This window comes from Melozone crissalis, unplaced genomic scaffold, assembly GCF_028551555.1.
Source record: "Melozone crissalis strain CALT ecotype California unplaced genomic scaffold, PUWL_Pcris_2 ptg000005l_1, whole genome shotgun sequence".
Lineage (NCBI taxonomy): Eukaryota > Metazoa > Chordata > Aves > Passeriformes > Passerellidae > Melozone > Melozone crissalis.
Window position 1 is genome coordinate 19,042,579 of NW_026535783.1, and position 22,009 is coordinate 19,064,587.

A 22,009-nucleotide genomic window follows, 5' to 3' on the forward strand; every position below is an offset into this window, starting at 1 on the left:
GTATAAAATTGCTGGAAATAGAACACAAAAATTTCCAACAGATTTGCTGCAGAGCCTTCTCAGAGCCTCTCATCACATAACTACATCAGAAAATTTAGATCTTTATTATTCTCACTAACTTATAAATTAATTACAATAACTCTTTTTCTCTTATTTGAAAGCAATACTAAGAATTGCTGATTTAGTTTAAATGACAGAAACATGGATTATAACGAACTTCTCTGGTAAGTGGTATCAGATTAATGTTTATTAAAATCTTTAAATGTTAACAGAAAACTACGAAAGTGTATCTTACCTTTCTATAAAACCTAAGAGTTTTAGAGATAGTTTGGTCATTTGAAAGAGGACCAGCAGACTTCAGAACGTCAAAATAATTTGGAATTGTAATGGCATCACTGAGACTACAGTCCTATTTAAAATGTATGCATTAACTCAAAAATTGAAAACTAAAACTTCCAAAAAGCAAAACATCTTAACTGTTAGACTGTATTAGAGCCAATTAAGCACGTCTGTCCTTAGAATGCACAAAAAATACCAAACTCTAGGCTCAGGCTGAACTGAGCAGTTGCAGCAATCAGAAAAGTAGGTAATCAAGAAAGAATGGTTGTGATAAAATCTTGTAATCAAATGCAGAATCTTTTCAAAAAGATGAAACATTTTAGATTACACTGAACAGCAAATATTCACTAGACAGTGGTTTTTTTAAAAGAAAACTACAAGAAAGAGGGCTTACCTATTGAGACAGGAATTGCTTTCAAATGTAAATGCCACATATGTAGTAATGAACGATTTTGTGTATATTCTATCACTATTAAGTAGAATTTTTCAGAGAATCCATTCTGCTGGTTTCCTGGTGAAATTGAGAACAGGAAGATCTTAGGGGTTATTCACCTGAAAGCAAAACTAAATTTTCTTGGCTAGCAAATAAACAGATTAAGCTAACATGAATACTGAAATGTAATGGTCTGACTTGCATTAGCTTTCTCAATTTTTTACCACAACCAACAAACACTACAATCACAGGTACACTCATGTATGAACTGCCAGTGTTTTCTTTCAGAGATGACAACACATTTGGCTGACTTTGCCATGTTTAAAGTTAAATCCCAGAATGTATTATCAAGTATAGTATAGTCTAGAAGAGAGAAAGAGATACAGTGCTTCTTTCTAAGAATTTACTTGCCATAGTTTTACACAAAAAGAAGATATGAGTTGTACTATCAACAGGCACCCATTTCTGAAGAGCTCACCGAGGTATTCTCTTTCTTTCATATAAAAGTCAACCCATTAGGACCAAAAAGGAATAGTTAATTTAGGGAGTCTTTTTCCTCTATGATTCCTCTGACCCTTTAGGTGTGTGTATACATAAAACATTACCAAGAACAGGCTGTATTTGCCCTGTGCTTTTAACAGTGAAGTGGTATGGTACCATAGAAAACCGTAAATGAATTTGTTCTTTTTAAAAACAATATGAGGTAACCACCTCATTATTAAAGAAGAAATATGAAAGCACTAGAAAATAATTTCAAATTAGAATGCATGCAAATGATATAGTTTTAATTTTAACAGTTTTTCAAAGGGTCCATTTAGCCCAATTCCTTACACGGATGGCATGCAGCAATCTGTTACCAACTTTCAGAACACACACAGATGTATACAGTTGCCTAAGACCAAGTAACTCCCTATTTGTTCTAAAATTATTTCTGTGTGTCATACTCAAGATGTAAACATATGATTATGCTGCAGAGCAACACTTTTTGTGTTTTCTATTTTGTTTCTTATTTTCAACATCTCAGTTGCATTTTTCTAACTCCAATAAGGGCTGGGATTATCTTCACTACCCCAAAACTCTTCCTCAGTTAAAAACAGCCAGTTCCAGAACCAAATAATCACTATGTATATTCAGTTCATTTAGTATTTCCCTAGGTTCCTTTGACACTTTCCCGCCACTCTGCTTCCTTTCATTCAGGACTCTCATCTAGTACTGCAGATGACCTGGTATCACAAACTTTACTCCAACCCCTTTTTCCTCGCACATTATTTCATTGGGACAGAACAATGCAATGCCTATATATCCAAATAACTGAGGCACTCCACCAAGGAAAGCCAATCATTTTTTCCAGAGCAGTCCAGATCTGTCCAAGGATCTAGAAATCCACACACTATTCACAGTATTGCAGTGAGGAGGAATTGTTTGGCTTGCCATTTGTTGTGCCATACAAAGCCTGAGGAGCAATATTTAGCTGATGTAAAAGAACAGCATCCACCATGACAGGATACAGTAAGTTTTGTCTGTGTTCATACCCTACAAGCATAGGCTTCACATTTAAAACCCTTCCCCCTTTCATGTTAAGGGACTGCCTAACACAGGACATTATGGGTGTGTTGTGATTTAAACTACTTGATCCAAAATTTGGTTGCAAACAACTCAAAGGAAGTGAAACACCCTTGAGTTTCACTAGTTACATTCTTCTGAAGACTTCAAATTAAGGTATTTGACATTAAAATGATAAAAGCCAAGCCATTAAACAAGTTTTTCCTTCTTTAGAATGAAAAACAAAACACTGTCGTCAATGTTCTAAGAAAAAAAAAAATTCTTTACCTGAATCTGATAAACTGTTCTTCTTTGAAGGCATTTCCTTCTCCTGGTTGTTTAAAATAAAGTCTTCTTGAAAAACATGGAATAACTGTGTTTTCCGGCCATGCTAAGGAAGTAAAAATACACAAGAAGTGAACATCCCGGTGTATACTTTTCAATAGTGCTCCCTACCACAGGAGCTTTTAACTTGGTAAGTTAAACACATCAACATATGACTCCTCATGAAAATGCACTTTCATTACTCACATTCTTTCCATTTACAGCTACTGCTGAAAACAAGTACAAGAATATGTCAAAAATAGTCCAAGTACCCCAAATTTACCTAATGGAGAGCTACAGGTATTGCTTTTATTATTAATGCTTTTTAAAAAGCTAATTATGACACAAGATGAGTACAGCAGAAGATCTTACAAGCTCTGTGATGGCATCCAGTTCAATGATACATCCCGGGCGAGCTGTAGATTGCTGACTTATGATGTTAAAAACTTCTCCAACATATTTCTGTTTGAAAAGAATCAGGGGGGGTGGTCTTGTTAACTTTTTATGCATTTCTGTGGCACAACCTGCTGGATAGGTGCAACATCACTGTGCAAATGCTAACTAAAGCATAAAATATACACTAGCTGTGATTCAGTAAGAACAGAGGTAACATTCCCTGTTTTATGAAGAGCACATTCGGTTTTGACGGATGAAAGATGACAAGAATATCTGGAAAGCCTCACATACAGCAATTTAATTTCCTTTCCCCAAGAGCTGAATTGTTGTCTCAGCTTTTCCTCAGGATAGCAATGCACCCACACAGTTATGATTCCTTGTGGTGTAAGCACTTCACAGATATTTCCCAATCAAATCTTATGCAGAATTTGAGATTAAATGAAACACAGTACAGCTAAAAAGCTTTACCTTATCTGTTTTTACAAGTGAAATAATCTGTGAAATCCTCAGCAAGCAGTTTAGTCAGTCACCAAGTCTGAGCCTAGTGCAACTGAATGAAGTCATAACATGCAAAAACTTGAGATGACTTTTCACTTACAGAAATTTCTGGGTTGGAGAGCTCACACAAAAGTTTCTTAGCATCTATTACAGCTTGATATAATCTTAAATGCTGTCCATCACTAGCCACGAAGCAGGCACTTGGAGAATTACAGTATGCACCTGAAAAGCAGGAAGAAAGTGCTCAAATATTCAAACATCATATGGCTTCCTTTTTTGTTTTTTGACAACAGGCATTTTCGAAGTCATGACAAAAAATTATACAGCATAAAAAGAAGTCCTCTTCTATTCACAAGCAAGGATTACAAAGTTTAAAGCTGTGCTTAGCAACCAAATCAAAGTATATGAAAAGAAAACAAGAATTCCATTTGAAATCTAGAGCTAAATCTCCCTCATTTAAATCTTCAGCATGCTATGAAGTATGCACTAGAACCCAAGAACTTTACTGCATAAGCTTCTAAAATATCAAATACATAAAAGAGTAGAACACAGAAACCTTTTACAGAGGAATAAAGAATTCCCAAGTATCAGCAGTTTGAAAATTTGTGAAATTTGTGAAATAAAATGTTAATGCTTAACATTTTTTCCAGTATATTCAAGTATACCTGCATTATCTATTCAAGTGAATTATTTGGTTATATTCATTTCATTCTAGAATACATCACAAATCAGAAAATGAAACTCACCAAGGCAATAGCTGGGTATAAGTGTGGGCAGCCATGCAACATTAGAAAAAGCTGAAACATGAAGAGAATTGATCCGAGCAAGTTCAGAAACTCCACCAGAAAAGGACAAAGGCCCAACAGGATCTACTCTCCATAGAATAAGTTCACTGTAAACAGCACTGGGATCCTGGGATGTCACATTTGCATTGCCTCTACTCTGAGGTCTTACTGGTGACTCCTGAGACTGAGAAGACTCATTTGTCTGTATTGCTTTCTCAACATCTGGTGAAATTAGAGCATTGTGATGTGAGGTTGTAAGCAGCAGTGGTAACACTGAGTGGCAAGCCAAGTCGTTAAGATGAAAACGGTGACCACAATATCGGGATTTGTGTGAAATACTGAGTACAGTTGAAAAAGCAGATTCTTCAGCAAAACTCACTAGCCACTGGTTCAGTGACCCATCTGCATGTTTGGAAATCATCATAACATTAGGTGTGAAGATACTTAGTTTTAAGCTGTTGGTAGATTTACTGTGTCCAGAAGAGATAAGCATAGATGAAGATCGTGTAAGGCCAGGAGGCTTTTGTTTGCCTTGTTGAATAGCTAAGTCAACATTTTTGGTACAAGCATACATCACTATACTTCTGCAAAGAGAGTTTGCATCACCTGTGGGAAATGCAACAGGAATTCTTGAGACAAATGACACCTGCAATTTTAAGAAAAAAAGACCAAGTATTAGGGTTCCCATCAAACTTCTCACTGAACACCGATGTAAAATTCAGGAGGAATAAAGTACCTGCACCTGGCGAAACATGCCAGGCTGGTATTCATCCAGCCAGTCCACATGCCACACCAGCAGGGAGCCATCCATAGGATGTATACTGAAGAGCATGTCAGCATTTTTACTCCATTCAGAAAGCAGAACTTCAATTTCATGATCAAAAATAACAGAGGATAAAGGAGCAAGGCTTGAATATGGAGCAGCTTTCTCATCACCCAGTTCCTTCTTCTCTTGGTTTCCTTTCTGTTCATCTGAATTTTCATCAGCTTCTACAACACACACACACACACACACACACGCACACATATATATATATATATTTTCAAAACCAGAAGTAAAACAAGCAGTCTTATTCAGGCACTGGAGCTAATTTCAGGCCTTTTATAAGCTACCCATATAAGAACTAATTTAAAAGGATGAAGATTACAATCATAAATCCTCTAACAGAGCTCAGCGTCTAACAAACCAAAACAGTTTGTATTGCATCTTAATTTGAAATATTTTTCGTTTCCTCTACTTTATACAAATTTTTGCATGCATAGACAGAACAAATGATAATAATCTCCAGGATGTATATATTTAAATTAATTGAGTGTACTATGTTATAGAACAAAGCTATTTAAATTAGCTGTAAATTAATATCTAAAAAAAAGTTAATTCTAAAGTTGCTCTTGCTTACTTAATATTGAAGTAACATTTTCATACACAGGCCTCCAGTCAGGCCTAATTAAATAACACAGTTTTCAGCATATATAACGCAAAATTTCTAGAACAACTACGAAAAGAGAAATCAGAACTTCCAGATACATTTTTTTTAAAGTCACTTAGATACTTTCAGTGCAAAAGAAGAAAATGCATTGAAATGCCACTGTAACTTCTCTGTATCCTTGCATGTCAAGTTGCCAATCTCTCACTTCCCCCTGGGGAACATTACAAATTACTTTAAAAACTGAAAGCCACTTCTCTACATGACATATGTCTGCATGACTTTTACCTTCTTCTGATCTGCCATCCATTTGATTAGAATCCTCAGTATTAGTCTCAGGGGAATGATGTTCAAAACTCCTTTTAAGTTGTTGCAAAAACACTTCCATAGATAAGGTAAAATGAAGTTCTTTGTTGTTTAACCAGTGTACAATAAAAGGTCCACTTTTTTCTTCATTCTCACCAAGACTTAGAGATGTGATAGAAGGCAGTAGAGGAATATCTACCAAAAAAAGATATTGATTGACATTCTTGAGAACTAAGTTAGGTCAAAAAATAATTTTAGAGAACTGGTTTTCAAACAGAAATCCCACAATGAAAAAAATAAATCCAAGCGCGATGCCACTTGTCATTCCCTGCACCAACACCATCTGCTTTAACGACTTGTTCCACACAGAGGTTCTTTAGTATGCTTACATTAGGATAACAGTAGGGTCCTGCAATGTTGATGTAACACTGCGCATGCAGCTTAATTTACTTTTTTTTTTTGCTACTACAGCTCAGTATGGACCAAATCATTTAAGCATTGTTTTCCAATATTCAGTTCACAAAGGATGCTGCAGCTGCTGCTGTAACCAAAGACCACAGGGTTTACACTAGCAAAAATTAGTACAGAGATCACACAATCAATGCCCTCTGTAACACCATCACAAAACCCCAGGAGTTCTGGTTCTGATACATTCTGTTAAATCACATGGCTGTTTGATGGCATTTGATGTCCCATGTTGCTGTGAAAAATAAAGCAGAAATCACAAAGTGTGGGACAGAAGCAAGGATCAGACTGCTGCAGAGTAACATAATCTAAATTAATCAAGGCTAAAAAGCAGACAGGTGATTTACTGCAATTTCCTCAAATGTGTGATAAAGCAACATGTTAAAATCTCAAACTGCATGTAATTCCCACCTAGAAGTCTCCATGTATAGTCTCTTCTCCTTCTGCTCCCTATTTATGCACCATTACTTAAATTCCACATCCTGGGAGACAAAATACTTTTCACCCAAAATCTGTTGTTCTAATCAAAATCAGCAATAGATTTGAATTACTAATCATCCAATCCAGCCAAAGAAAACCGTAACTGACAGCACAAAGATAAAAGAAAGGAGCAACAAGACAACCAGCAGTATTGTTGTGGGTTGGGGACACAGCAGGGGAACAGAGCAGAAGTAGCCCAGGTCATTTAAGAAGTCTATCTACCTACACAGCCCAATGCCAGTCTCAAAAGTATCATTATACATCTGGAAAGTAACAGAATCTGAAGGAAAAAAATTTTATTGATGCCCTTTGAAAGATGAAGCTACAGTGAGCATGAATAAGGTGAACTAGAAAGATTACTTTTCAGATTAATTATAAATCTGTGTGCTTTTTTAGTATTTATCGAAGTCATTAAATAAATCACTTTTTTCCCAATTTCCATCTAAAACTACCAGCTTCTAAATGATGTTCAGCTCTGGACATTTTTCTTAGTGAATTTCTATTTGCTTAATAAATCACAGTATCTCTTCCCAGAAAACTTCTAAGTCTTTGAATTCAGTAACTTTTTCTGTAATTGCCTAGAGACAAGTTTGTCCTAGCAACCACTGCTTATTCCTTTCACAGAATTCCACCCAGGCTGGACAACAGAAGAAATAAAATTATAGTATAAAAGTAGGTTGCAAGGATTTTTCTTGCATACATGCTGTATTTATTCTTATCTATACTCTTATATATAAGTATATATGAAAGCATTATTCTTCAAAATGTGAAGTGAATGAGAGATAAAGCTGTTCTGGCTTTAGTTTTTATCAGATATTTTTAAATGCTGTAGGATTAGCAAATTTTAAAGTAAGACATCACAAACCAATTTGCTTTAAATCAAAGGAAATACAATTAGGTTTTTGGACTAAATTTAATTTCAAAAGGGCAAACCAAAAGGTCTACATAAAGAATGTGGTTAGGCTGAGGTACTTAAAGACTTGACTGTGCGGGAGAACACTTATTTCTTCAAATTGAGATTTAAAATGTGAAAGTTACCTCAGAGGTTCTACAATAAAGAAAAACCTTCTATCCTCCAATCTACTGAGTTAAAAGACAAGTGATCCAAAAGACATTTTTGAACAGATACTGATTGATATAGGTAACATAAAAAGAACGCAAGATTAGAAAAGCCAAAGACAAGTTTTAAGTACCTAATTTTTCTATTTTTTTCAAAATTGTTTTCATTGTCATTCTGTAAGTTTGTTTCTTGGCATATTTATACTGCAAAGTCTATCAAAAGCAAAGGTAAAGTTTGCAGAGTTGTGCTGGTTTTGCCTGGAGTAGAGCTAACTTTCTTCATGGTGTCTCACACTGGGAGGTGTTTTGGATTTGTGCTGAGCACAGAGTTGATGACACAGAGATGTGTTTGTTGTTGCTGGGCAGGGCTTGCACAGAACCAAGGACTCTTATGGTTTTTGTACTGCCACACTGGCAAGGAACTTGGGGCTGCATTGGACATTGGGAGAACACATAGCCAGGATAGGTGACTGAAACTGATCAAACGGATACTCCAGACCACACGACATCATGGTCAGTGCTTAAAGTAGGAGGAGGAAGGAAGAAGGTGGAAAGCTCGAAGGGATGGTGTTTGTTATTCCAAGTGACTGTTAGGTGTGATAGGGCTCTGCTCTCCTGGAGACGGCTCAAGATCTCCTTGCCCACAGGAAGCAGTGAAGTCATTCCTTGTGTCTCTTTGGTCATGTGTGCAGCTTTTGTTTCCCCTATTAAGGAAAACAAGGTTGAGATAAAACCTATTAACTTGGTTTTATCTCAGTCCAGGAGGTTTCTACTCTTCTGATTCTCTCCCCAGTCCTGCAGGGAGTGAGCAAGCGACTGCCTGGGGCTTGGTTGATGGCTAACCATGGTTAATCATAACATTAACTATTCTGTATTAAAAAAAAATTCTTTAAAAGCAAGTAAAAAAACCATCAAAGATTATGTGCTACCTACATGAAAAGATTAGCTAGCTCACTGAGCAATCTTAAGAGGAAAAAATATAAGAGGAAATAAACAAATCCCCAAGAAGCTTTCAAGAAAGTTTCCTGTGTGACACTGAGTAATAACAAGCAATGTCTGGAGACTTTTCCCATGGAAATATGATAGCACTGATGGTACTGCACAAAGCTGTAAGAAGTCTCATTCTGGTAGGCTGGATGTGATTCTAGTCCTGTCTGTTAAAATATGAGGCAATGAGCTGCCACTTAAAATGCTGAAGAATAATCAAGGAGAAAGTGTTTAGAGCTTTGCTTAGCAAAGCAGTGTTAATGGAAATCACTTGTTCTTTCCAATCATGCCAGACTGTATAGCTAGAAACATGAACTCATCATAAATGCTCTTAGCTGAAAATTGGCCTTTCAAACAAGTTAAGTAGGAACAGAAAAACAATACTATAAAAGAGAGTTTAACTAGTTTAAGAAAAGAATTACATAATATGTTTGTTCATTAAGTCTAGACAGAGAAAACCACACGAGAACCTTCATGAAGGTCATTCCATATTGCATCTCTAGTCAGTTTTTCAAAGAACAGACACACACTTCATGAAAATGAAATCTTCAGTCATCTCCAGGAGAGCAGGGCCCTATCACACCTAAAGGTCACTTGGGATAACAAACAACGTACACAAAGATAATGAAGACAGAAGTATCAGCAGCTACAGGGGAGTTTCCTCAAGCCCTATCAACATGTTGTTCCAGTGCAAGGCAATATCAAAGTTTATGGAATATAAGGGTGAAGGCATGTTTTGTTTGGTTCAGAGGCAGAAGGACATGAATGTGTGGTTATTTCAGCACTTAAGAAGCATACACATTTTTTATTTTATCAGTATGTTCCCAGTATCATACACAATTCAGAGTAAATTTTAACTCAAGTTACAAATACTTAGCTTTCTCCATTTTAGACACTATCAATCTCACTTAAAAGATGAACAACATAAAAGACAGGATTATTGCACTGGAAATTTATTCATTACTGTAGAAAGTTCTTTCATGCAAAAATGAAACCGACATACTAGCAATTTTGCATGATCATTTAAATACTGAACAAATAGATCTGCTAAGTTTCCAGAGAGAACACATACCCAACAGCAACTGGAGCTCACTTCATAGCAAAGATTACATTTATTACCTGTGGCTGGATTGATACTGGCAGCAATATGGTAGTGGCAAAGGGCATTTGCATGAGGAGGAATGTTCCTGTGAGCTTCATGAGGATCTTGCTGATGCAGAGCACATCCAGTATGTGCTACAACAGCACCTGACCTCCTCCTTCCTCGTCGGAAGTGCCTCAGGTTTAACTGCATGAAGAATGAAGCAAAATTTAAAATCCTTTCAAAAAGAAAAAACATACTTAATCTGTAAATGGTTTTCTAGGCACTAATGAATGATATTTTTCAGCTTAAAAGCTAACTTAAAGAATCAGTGGAGTTTCTTGCAAACTTGCGTTGAGTCTGCAGTAGAGAGAAACCAGTGCCTTTGGATTTATTTATGAAGGCCCATAAAATACCTTCATGTAGTAACTACTTCATACTTCAGTGTGCAGACAATATTCATACAGTTTTTGTACTTTCACAGAAAATACTCTTGTGTTTCATAAACACACCATGCTTATTCAAGATTCTGAACAAAGCAACAATACTGAGTAGTCTCATTTAATGAAAAACATAATCTGTACTTTGGATCTAATTAGATCAGCACTTCAACACCCCACAAACGGCCACAAGTTTCAAGATCCTCCTCTTTTATACAAATACTTGTTACAAATACTTACAAATACAAGGGAAAGAATAATATTTAGTTTTTAAGACTGACTTACACATTTCAAGCCTTTTGTGCTGTAAACACCTATGTAAGCACCCAAAGGTACACAGAGGTACACAATTTGTATTAAAGATGGTGTTACACTCTTGGCATTCCTTTTCACTTGCTGCGCTTTCTATCTTTACACAGCATGCTCATGTCAAACAGTCTTCTCTCAATTATCACATAATTGCTGTACCCGATTTCTAATGTTGCCTCTTATTTTCCACAGGAACAGAGAAATTTCTCCAGCTTCCTTTTTCCTCCTCTCTTTGACTATTTCCTTTTCTCTGTTGTGCCCTTTAGCCTGCCATTTTCAGGTATGCTGCACTATTTTTCAGATACAGCATGCACTACGAGCATGATAAATACATCATTCTATTAATATAAAAGCACAATGCCCATATATGCTCTACATACCTTTGAAGCAGACCATTAATGCTACACTTTCTTCCTTATTCACACTGGTTAGAAAACACTATCTGGTAAGAATCACTTGCCTTAATGCTTATGAGCAGTCTGCTCTGAGGACTACTGCAGAAAGGCTATTTTTCTTCCCTCCATATTACTGTTTTTCCGTTTGCAGAAGTCAGAGAGACCATCCCACAACTTCAGAGGTAACAAATGAGCCCCTACCAAATATCTTAAGGCAGCATCACCCCTGGGTTTCACATACATAACCTATATATATTGTGTGTCCTACATACTGCTCCTAGCCCTTTGAACTAAATACTGTAAAGCATTCTTTCTTCAGTCACCAGACAAAAATAGACATTTGTGACTTTGGAACAGTGTGTCTTCAACGTGAGAAGCTCAGCAAAAGAGTTGTCAGCTTAGTCTGCCCAAGGAAGACTTCAAGGAAATTCACCTTTTTATAACATTTTATGCACATCTCTGATATAAAAGTATAAAAGATTTCAACTTGTGATACATGTTTGAGATACAAATTACCAACTTGTCTAAAATCACAACTTTTTACATGTGCTTATTCTCACTGTTCAATTTCAATTCTTACCTCCAATGCACTCTGCACTTTTTCTTTACTTGAAGTATTTCTCTTGAAGTTATTTGTGAAGTTCACTGCTTCACTCCAATTGCTGTATCCTCCCCCGTACAACAGACTGTCATTGGGTAACAAAGTCTCTGCCCAGAGACGACAAACATTATCCTTACAGCAAGTCAGGAGTACATTGCAGACAGCACCACTAATGAAAGAAAATTTAAGGAGTGAAGAAGGTGCTAACTATTACACAGCATCAAAATAAACCAACATTGCCAAACAGTTTTCCACTACCAGCCTTTGGAATTGCACCAACTTACAGATACTGGCACAAGAAAAACTCATCAATACATTGTTATGAAAATAAATGATGTAGGAACGGCCTTCCGCTCTGTTCAAGCATCTGACTATAAATCACCTCAAACGTCATCACATAATAGAGCAACAGCAAATTGTGGGTTTTAATTTAAAGAAAACTTCATATCTAGAATAGCAAAATGTAAAATTTTTATCTTTTAAAGTTATTCACATAAAAAGCTAATAATATTCTGGATATCTGATTGTAATTCCAGATCCTACTGTTATCCACCAATTACAAAACAATATATATCCAAAAGACAGAAACTCAGATAATACCAGGAAAACAACAGACAATTTAAATCTATGAGTTTTTAATCTTAGTTACTATTTTTCCAAGTCTAACTTGTGTTAAATGTATAGCCAAAAAATCCCGTTACCCTAAACCAGACACTGGAAAAAACTACACAGATCATCAGGTTTCCAGGTCATATAAGTTCACTATTTAGCTCTACATAATGCTCTAAAGCTATGACTAGACTGCCCAGCAGCAAACTCCCTGAGGAACCACGGAGCAGGTGGATTTTAAAAAGTGACACACAGAGTTAGCATATATTTAAGAAGAGTCTTAAAGACGGGTATAATGAACAACATAAACTTGCTCAACACAAAGGTATGCAAATGTTTGCTACTTGGAATGACATGGCAAAAAGATGGTTACAGGCCACAAAACTGCTAACACTACTTCAGTTTAAGATTTAAAGTCCTGGTGAAAATTAGGCATAGGTCATTTTGGAATCATCTTAACACAAACCTAACACCTCAAACTAAAGGTATCAGTTCCAAATGAATACTTGAATCCAATTTCCAGATACTATTTCTGACAGAGATCCAGCTTTGTAGTAGGCAGAGAAACAAATCAAAAGACACAAAAATATCTGAATGTTTGTAAAAGAGGACTTCAAGTCACAGAACTTTTGCTCTGATTCCATCAGGATAGAACAAGTCAGGATTAAATGCATGAATGGTCACTTAGTGCAATCAAAAAAAATGCAAAGCGACATGACTTTTCAAGAGCTGATTTTGTATTTAGTTCAATGCCTAAGTCAGTCTTTGAGACTTCTATCTTTTCAATTCTTTCCCAGGTAAGAGGATACTTGCCTTCCTCTCAAGAGCAAAAACAGTATAAAAGGTGTGCACACTCAATAACTGAAGTAAAACATATAATTGTGTGGCGGTTGATTGTAGAGAGAGGCAGACTGTAGAGTTTGTGGGTTTTTTGGCAATTTATGAACTAGTTATTAGAACTACTGACCGTGGCATGAATTTACTGGTCTTTCTCCATGAAAATGCATTTACTGATCGAGGATGAGCCAAATAAACAAATGAAAAATCAAGCTCTTTTGCTTGGTTTTCTGGACTGGCACCAGGTGGTGATACGGCTGATCGCCAGCTCTCTGCATTGTACCATACTTTCACAAGACAGTCATCCTGTGGGAAGACAAAAAAGGACAGTAAATAAGATTACCTTGCTTATGAATATGATGCACTTTAAGTACTTTTGGGTACATCTCCTGAGGTTTCATTTTTCTTTAAAGTAAAATGTTTTTCTTATCTGAGAGGAACAGCTCCATAAATGGAATTTCAAAATGTGATCTTAAAGAAAACACAGGAGCAGAGCTTCCACTTAACTCTTGCTATTACTAACTTGGATTTCATCTGAGTAAGTCCTTCTGATTAACTGCCAATTTTTAATCACAAAACCACAACTTGCACTAGTCTGAGATGGTATTCAAATGTTAATACAACTAATTCTACCTTGTCAGAAAACCACCCCAACTCCCTACATAAATTTAACTGGAAATAGGAAAACAAAGGTCATAGATGATATCTCAAAAAACAAGCTCAGTACTGGTCAGCCTGTTTTCAGACACACACACGAATTGATTATGCCTTCAAGGACTAGATAAATTAATCTGGACCCAGATTCACAACTTGTTGATCAACCATTAAATGTGAATGGCACTAAAATATTGAAATAACCTGGGTATGCATAACATGACCCTACTAGGGGGGACGATAGGTTGGTGTTGCTGACCGGCATTGTCCCTCACAAAGTTAAGTAAAGGAGTAAGACATAGAAAGAAAGGTGTGCTTTAAAGTTCTCCAGGCATGTAACTAACTTAAGCATTTATGGTAAAAAATATGTTATTAATTTTCCTACTTACTAATTTTCTTATTTATTCAGTAATTCACTTTGAAGGAATTTATAAACTAAAATAACAGGACATAAAATATTGGAGTCAAAAACTCTGCAATAATATAACCTTATATAAGCTATTTGCAGATTAATTCCTTTTTCCACCATTCCATCAAACTGTAACATTAGAAACCATTAAACCATTAACATTTGACTTGTAAAATAAACATTAACTCCTACCCATCAAAAGAAGGTGGAATACACATATATATATTGTTGACAATAACAAAACACTACCTTTTTACATAAAACACATACCCAAAGAATTTTATTTAGCTGCAAAGTGGCTGGAATGGCTCTCCTTTCTATGACAGTAAAGGGCATCACAGAACATACAGCAAGAAATACGACATACAAATAAGCACAAAAAGAATGGAGCATGAGAATTTACTGCTTTATTTTTATACACATAATAATCTAGCATGAAGAAAGCCAGTATTTCACTTTGTTAACTGGAGTATAGTTTCCCTAGAAAAGGAAATCTAGGCAATTTTTACAAATTTGTTACACCTTTATCTATCCTTAAAGACAGCAAATGTCTGAAAAGTTAGTCTTCTAATCAAGCATGATGACCTGAAATGGCAAGCTTTAAAGGAAAAAAGCCACATACAACTAATAAAGATGTGGATTACTCATCTGTTTCTGATGCACATAACTGAACCACAAAAATAAGCATGACAACTACCTTTCAAAAGCAAGATTTATTTGCAGACTGAATCACCATCAACTCTTCGTTTTTTAAGCATGTATTAGGGGATACTATGACTCAAACAGCCAAGTTCCACATTATTACTAAATCAAACACTGTTCTAACCACTTATTACGTGTACACACTCATTTTTCACTCATGCATCCAAGACAGAGTAAAGCAAATTGCAAAACTGTCTTTTATTCTTCAGCCTGAAACAAGTTCTGTCAGGTTTCTATTGCTCAGGATTCTGAGACTCTGAAACCAGGTTTTCACTAATATCAGCAACTGATATTAACTTTACATTCTAGAATGTTGTTTTGTATCTAGTAACTCTGCAGCCTTTAGGTTCTTCAGTAGGTAGCAGAAATTCAATGCAGAAAACAACTACTTCTCCCACTCATATTCCTTAACAAGTAATATAAATTCTTGTATGGGTTTGTCACATTTGTTCACTGGATCCTCTACGTGATCTTGATTTTTTTTTTCTGCTTTGACTTGTAAGGACATTATTCTCCTACAAAACCCGAACAACGAGTTTTGGAGTACAAATAAAAGATTAGCTTGTTTCAGGAAAACAAAAGACTGACAATTTGCTTTAATTTTTTTGCTTATTTTGCCAAGGGGTTCTGCTTTTGCTGACAAACTGCTCAGGGTTGAGCACACAGAACCAACTAGTGAGACTGGCCACAAACACTGTCATGAACCATGCACCAATACATTCATGGAGGGGAATGTAAACCTCTCCCACAGACACAAAAAGGCGTACAGATATGTTAACACAAAAACATATGAAAGAGCTATTTTTGATTTTTTAAAATAATTTTTGGTATTTTGATTATATTTCCTCACTAGCAGGATAGCTAGCAGTGATTTCATCCACAGATTTCCCCCATTCCTCAAAACTCTTATTTTTCTTATGTCTTATAATTTGGTACAAATTAAAATTGAGTATTTTAGAATAGTAAGCACTGAGTATTTGGTGCGTGACCTCCCTGCCTGGAACCACCCTTCTACCAAATTCATGTTTACCAAATTGTAAAGACACATAGACTACAAAAAATTATGAAAAACATTTTTTTTCATTAAGTAATCTTTTTATTTTTCAAATGTGTTTTTGTTGGTTTGCTTTAATGCTTATCTGAATTAGTACAAAGCTCTAAGGAAAAAAAATACTTACCTTTCCAGCAGTAGCAAAAAACTCCCCATCTGGCGAGAATTTCATTAAACAAACTTGAGAAGCAGTTCTATAGAACAAAGACAATTAAAAGGAAAAAAAAAAACCTTTAACAACTTTTATCGAATTCTAGACATTTTTTTCCTTGAATGCACAAAACTTTTTGAATTCTGAAATACAAGTATGTATTCTGTTGTGTGAAAGTTAAGTTTTAACAAAGTCCAAAAGACTAAGATGTAAACTCATGTACAACACATGGCTGTAGTGATCCAGAAAACAAAAATCTTGTAGCTGAATATCCAATATTCAAAAATATTGTAGCAGAAAAGCAGGTGCCAACAGATTAACCTGCTCTACTTCCACTTCACACAATTATAAGGATCTCAAAATGATCTCTATTGTACCATATTATCTTCCAACTTCTCCTGAAAGACAGATTCCTTTTTCATATTTCCTAGAATTACAACTCAAGAAAACGAAACAGTGTAAAAGGAATAATGTAGTTTAAAAGTGTCTGAAAGTAGCTTTTATATGAATGGTCACACTGCTATAAAGTGCTACACAAAAATATTCTAAACCTAATTATGTGGTTAACTTTTGGAGCATTTTACTTTAATTGGCTGCACTAATAAATGAGCTTCTTTTACAGGGTTTGAAGCACTCAGTTATTGATGAAGTAATAAAGCTTATTAAAAGCAACAAGAGCATAAAAAAATTTAATTGCACACCACAGATACAGTGTACATTTTTGTCTTGAATTTAATAAACATGTAACATGTTGTTGAGGCCCAACTTTCAAAGGGGATTAAGTTAAATTAAGTCAATAAAGCAGGGAGCATTTATGTGCAGTAACAAGAGCAAGGCAATTACAAAAGTCCTGTATCAAAGAAGTCATCCAGGTTTAAGCAAAATTCTCCTGCTGGGGCAAATATGAAAACATTTGGGAATGTTTCCTTCAGGGATTAAAACAGGATAGTTGCAGGGGCAAAATAATGTTCTTGCAGACTTCTCTACAAGAAAAACCTATTCTAAATCTAATTGCACTACAAATGCCAGAAGACATACAGGCATAAAAGGTAAACAAAAAAAGCAAGTTCTGCTGACCCTTTCCAGGACCTACTCATTCAAAGAAAGCAACACTTAGCTATCTCCAACCAAGAGAGTTTAAAAGAGGAAAACGTGGAGAGCTGAGAAGCTTTTTTATGTCTTTATACATGATAGAAATGCAAAACCTGTTACACAAGGGACAGAAGAAAAGCACTCTCTGTATGATCTTGACTACTGTTACCAGAATCCCAGATCCTAAAGCCATACTTAATGGCATTCTGTCTACAGGGCAACTTCTCTTATTAGGCTGAGAGATGAACGCCCAAAGATGTCTCAAAAAATAGAGTAAGTCTTCAACTCCTTGTAATTAGAAAGTTCATCACATGCCAAGAAAAGTCTTTGAGTTGTCATTTGGATGATCTTGGGTTTTTAAACACATTCACTGATAGAAGTTCAAGTAAAGAGAAAAAGGAACAATGAAGGATCATAAAATGGATGTTTTTCTGATTCGTCCAGAAAACTACCTATAGAACTACCTACTAGAATTCTAAGTGCTTCACAAAGAGTAACCTCAGGTGGGTCTGCTCAGTCAGCCATTTCAGGAAACTTCTTTAGGAGATGGCCATATGGAAGACTGCTTCCACATGAACCATGTACCCACCCCACCACACTAGCAAAGTCTACTTATGGCAGAACAATTTAAATTGTCTTATAAACTTAAGTACTAAACTAAAAGTCTTCAGAATGTACAATATACAAATATCAGTATCAACACGAACACAAGAAGAGAATTCAGAGACAGAGAAAAGAGAGTGTATCAACCCTGACTGTTCCAAACACCCAGTATAAATCTAAAAAAAGTATGTGCAAAATCAGGGGGTGGATGTGTAAGAAGGAAACAACAATGGAGTGCACTGAATAAAGAAGGAAGGTTTTTTTTAATCAGTCCTGACAGCAATTACACAGCTTTCACCTTATTCCTTCTACAAGGAACAGTGCTTATTGGAGAGCTTCAATATTAGCCTACCCTCAGTATTTTACTAGTCTTGTTTGTAGCTGAAGAATTGCTCCAAAACCAATTGCAACTGATCTCATAAGAGGAAATAATGTCACATAGTCAAGGGAAATATGATTAAAACTTATCTCACATCAATAATATTTATCAAGTAACAGTATGCAATAGCATTTCACATAACTACACTAAGTATTTAATCTCAAAGTTATGAATCAGTAAAGAAAAGGAAATTACTTGTCTTTAAATGGATTCCTTACTTGCATTGCCAGATACATCTCCACTCTCCAAGTCCAACACCTGCTCTTTCAGTACTGTCATTGTCAGCAGGGTTCTCCAATGGAACATTGGACCAAAGTTGAAGACAATTGGAACCAGTCAGAAGGCGAGTACCTGGAACAAACATTTATCAAAATCTAACAACAAGCAAGCAGCAAACTATAGACTTTTACAGAGAGAGAGAGGAAAAAAAATTCTGAAAGCTGAAACTGCAGAAAAGAAACTGGCAGATATACCTTTTCTAGATTTTTTTTTGGTAGATTTGAGCACCTAGAGTTCAAACTATGAATTAATCAAATTTTAGTTATTCTCTAAAAGAAATGCCTAGGTCTACTGTAGACATTAGTCCTTCTCAACAAATATTTACCATTTAAGCCACATTTTCTGATCGGCTCAGATAAGAATAATCGAGCCAGACCATACAGATGCACTTAGTATGTTAGCTCTCCGTAATAAGTGACAAAAGGTACATTTCACTCCACTTTGGTATTCTCTATTGTGCTAGGACAGGGGAAAAAACCTTTACCTGGTCCACAAGGAATGACAAAATTTAAAGTAAAAAAATTAGTCACAGTGTTTCTTTTAATCTGTTCATACCTGTGGGATCCCATGTTAGATTATGCACTATGGCTTCCAGTGAGATTTGAGCATTCTTCTGCCACTGGTAATGTAACACCTGAAATTTTAAGTATTTACAAACATTAGCATGAAAACTCTTCAGTCTCCTCTTTTTGTAATATAAATAGTACATCTTCACTGCATTCTCTAGATTTTATGAAGATCTTTAACATAAGTTACTGTTTATCTAATAAAAATTGATTCATTCTGACATTAAAATGAAATAGCTTTTCACTAGTGTGGCCATACTTATGAGGTTTTTAACTTCTTATTGTAAAAGTTTAGCTTGAAAAAAAATAGTATATAAAATCATTACTGGAATTTGAGAATTGTTTTAGGAGGAAGTAAGATTTTATTTTTGAAACAAAGAAAAGATACCAAGAACTACACAAGTTAAAGGCACCTGGTGCTTGATATCTGTACCATTGCTGAATTAGGAGTTCAGAAAGGTCAAGGTAACAAGTGATATTTCCCCTCCACTTTTTTTTTTTATTCTTTTAATATACAACAGGACAGTCAAGTGTTTTTCACTTTTGCATCACTTCTTCACTCTCTAGAACAAGCTGAGGATTAAGTTTACAAAATATTTATCTTGTCTGTTTCTGTAATAGATCAAAAAGGTTTGATACTTTGATTTATAAAAGAAAAAGAAAACATTTCTGGAAATAATATTAGGAGCCAATTTCTTTTTTAATTCCAGACATTCTTAAAAGTAGTCACCCTCCACCCGAAAAATATCACACAGAAATAGATGTGAAGGTAAAATATGACAACTCAGTCTTTGAGAAGTTTGGCAAAAGACAGTAAGAAGCAGCTGCAGATAAGGACCTACACAGAGTATTTGCAGAGCTGGATTTTTTGGGGTTCTTTAGACCCTGAACATTGCAGTAAAAGGAAGACAGAGACAATCATACAAAAATGTTGAACAATATGCTGGAAACCATTGTATAAAAGTAAACTGAAAGAATGAAGTAACAGAATGAATATTTCTTCAGCTAAAAAACATTTGAGAGCAAATCATGGGTGGTGAGTGTTTCTCCTGCTGCTTACAGTTATTACTCCAACTCTGAAGTTTCAAATTAAGTGTACTCTTTACCAGTATAGAAAATTATTCAGGATGGACTGGAAAATGGGGTGGATGGACCAAAAACAAGAGCAGTACATCCAAAATTTTCATAGGAGCGTGAGAATGCACATCTTACAGTAATTTTATTCCACTGCTTTGCAGTGATGTAAATTATTATGTAGGTGTTAATTTCCAGCTCATTAATTAATGTATAATATACCATAATATATATACCACAAGTTTACATGTACATTGAGGATCTTATGACTGAGTTGGTTAGTACAAAGAGGAGAATCCACTAGATGGTCATATAAACAATTTGTTAATACAAATGGTGACCAAGCCCCTGAAGAGGGAGACATAAGCTCCTTGAGCAATTGCTGTCAAAGCTCTTATATCAACAAACTGCCTTCAATTAGAATCTAATGCTTCTAATTATAGCCATTTGCCTCCTCATGTAAGAAACATGGTTAAGTAATTTGCCCTAAATCATATTATTATTCAGAAATTAAGATTCTCGATGCTAATCACTAAACCACTGTCACCAAAAGCCCCAAAAGAATAAATATTTTTCTTATTCAACCATTTTAACACTGAAGTATAATCATTCTAAAAAAGCCACAGATTTCTGAAGCTATTGCAATTTGGCCAAGTGCATGTAATTTCATAAGCAAAAGATAAAGTAAGAACTGCAAAACACACCAAAACATAAAGGCTACACAGGCTGGTTCAAAAAGAAACTTCTATTTTAATGCCTACACTCATAGCAGAATGGGGCTGTGTATGTGTTTTTGGATTCTGGTATATTTTGGTTATGAACTGCATGGTTACATAAGCAAGTAATATGAAGCATTAGAGTAAAGCCTATCTTCCTCAAAACTATTTCAAATTACAGGCCTCTGTCCTTATCTCACCCTTTTCACTTCCCAAGGACCACCTTTATGTCTCAACTTTATTCTAGCATTAAAAGAAGACATAAAAAAAGCTCCAGCTTTAAAGCAAACTTTACTTTAAAGTAAAATCTATCAGGCTCTGTAACTGCTCAAATAAATTAAGGACTGATGAAATACTTACATTATGATGACTGCTGTTCTGCTTCAAGATGCCAAATGGCTCAAAGATACAAATCACCTTTCCATAAGAAGCTGCAATCTAAAGTAATATACATTTATATGTATACAAACACACATAAAAGAAACAAGCTGAACAAATAAAAACAAGATGCAAATGGTTGATTTAACTTTTAACCCGGCTTGTAGATAAATTTGAAGCTCACATCCATATTTCCTTTTGAAAACAGAAAATTACATTTACCAAAAATCTCTAACCTAGTGTTGTCAATAATAAAAATACAATCCTCCATTTACTCATTAATCACAGTAAACTACTGAGAGTATAGCTGGACAACTTTTTAAAATCAGATTATTAGCAGTATTCTCCCCATATTAAACTATGTAAACACTCAAAACAATCTGCAGAGTTCCAATTCTCAGACATGGAACCAGTACTCAGAGCACTTTTGTGTACTTCCCTAGCATTAGAACAGGCTACCTTTCAAAAAGTTATTTCAAAAGATCCAAACTATGCCAAGAAAACACCCAATGCAGAAAACTGTAAATAAAACCACTACTAAAGGCTAACATAAAACAGTCCAAAAAAAGTTGCAATATGGTCAGTTTTAAGTCAGTGTTTGAAAGTCTTCTTTCATCACAGATTATCAACCACCTCAAACTT

The 22,009-nt window shown here is 35.4% G+C and overlaps 1 protein-coding gene across 4 annotated transcripts in view; it reads right to left on the minus strand.

The window, feature by feature from the left end:
• DMXL1 (Dmx like 1) overlaps positions 1–22,009 on the minus strand; it is a 77,093-nt gene that overhangs the window by 42,395 nt on the left and 12,689 nt on the right. For all 4 annotated transcript variants that reach the window (XM_054290073.1, XM_054290072.1, XM_054290071.1 and 1 more), the window contains exons 3-16: positions 21,350–21,427; positions 19,189–19,267; positions 18,573–18,705; positions 16,257–16,323; positions 13,444–13,619; positions 11,847–12,036; positions 10,161–10,329; positions 6,033–6,245; positions 5,054–5,307; positions 4,279–4,963; positions 3,633–3,754; positions 3,011–3,100; positions 2,603–2,705; positions 734–850 (exon numbers count right to left, since the gene is read on the minus strand). In XM_054290073.1, the coding sequence (XP_054146048.1) occupies positions 734–850; positions 2,603–2,705; positions 3,011–3,100; positions 3,633–3,754; positions 4,279–4,963; positions 5,054–5,307; positions 6,033–6,245; positions 10,161–10,329; positions 11,847–12,036; positions 13,444–13,619; positions 16,257–16,323; positions 18,573–18,705; positions 19,189–19,267; positions 21,350–21,427 (2,476 nt within the window). The remainder of the gene's footprint in view (positions 1–733; positions 851–2,602; positions 2,706–3,010; positions 3,101–3,632; positions 3,755–4,278; positions 4,964–5,053; positions 5,308–6,032; positions 6,246–10,160; positions 10,330–11,846; positions 12,037–13,443; positions 13,620–16,256; positions 16,324–18,572; positions 18,706–19,188; positions 19,268–21,349; positions 21,428–22,009) is intronic.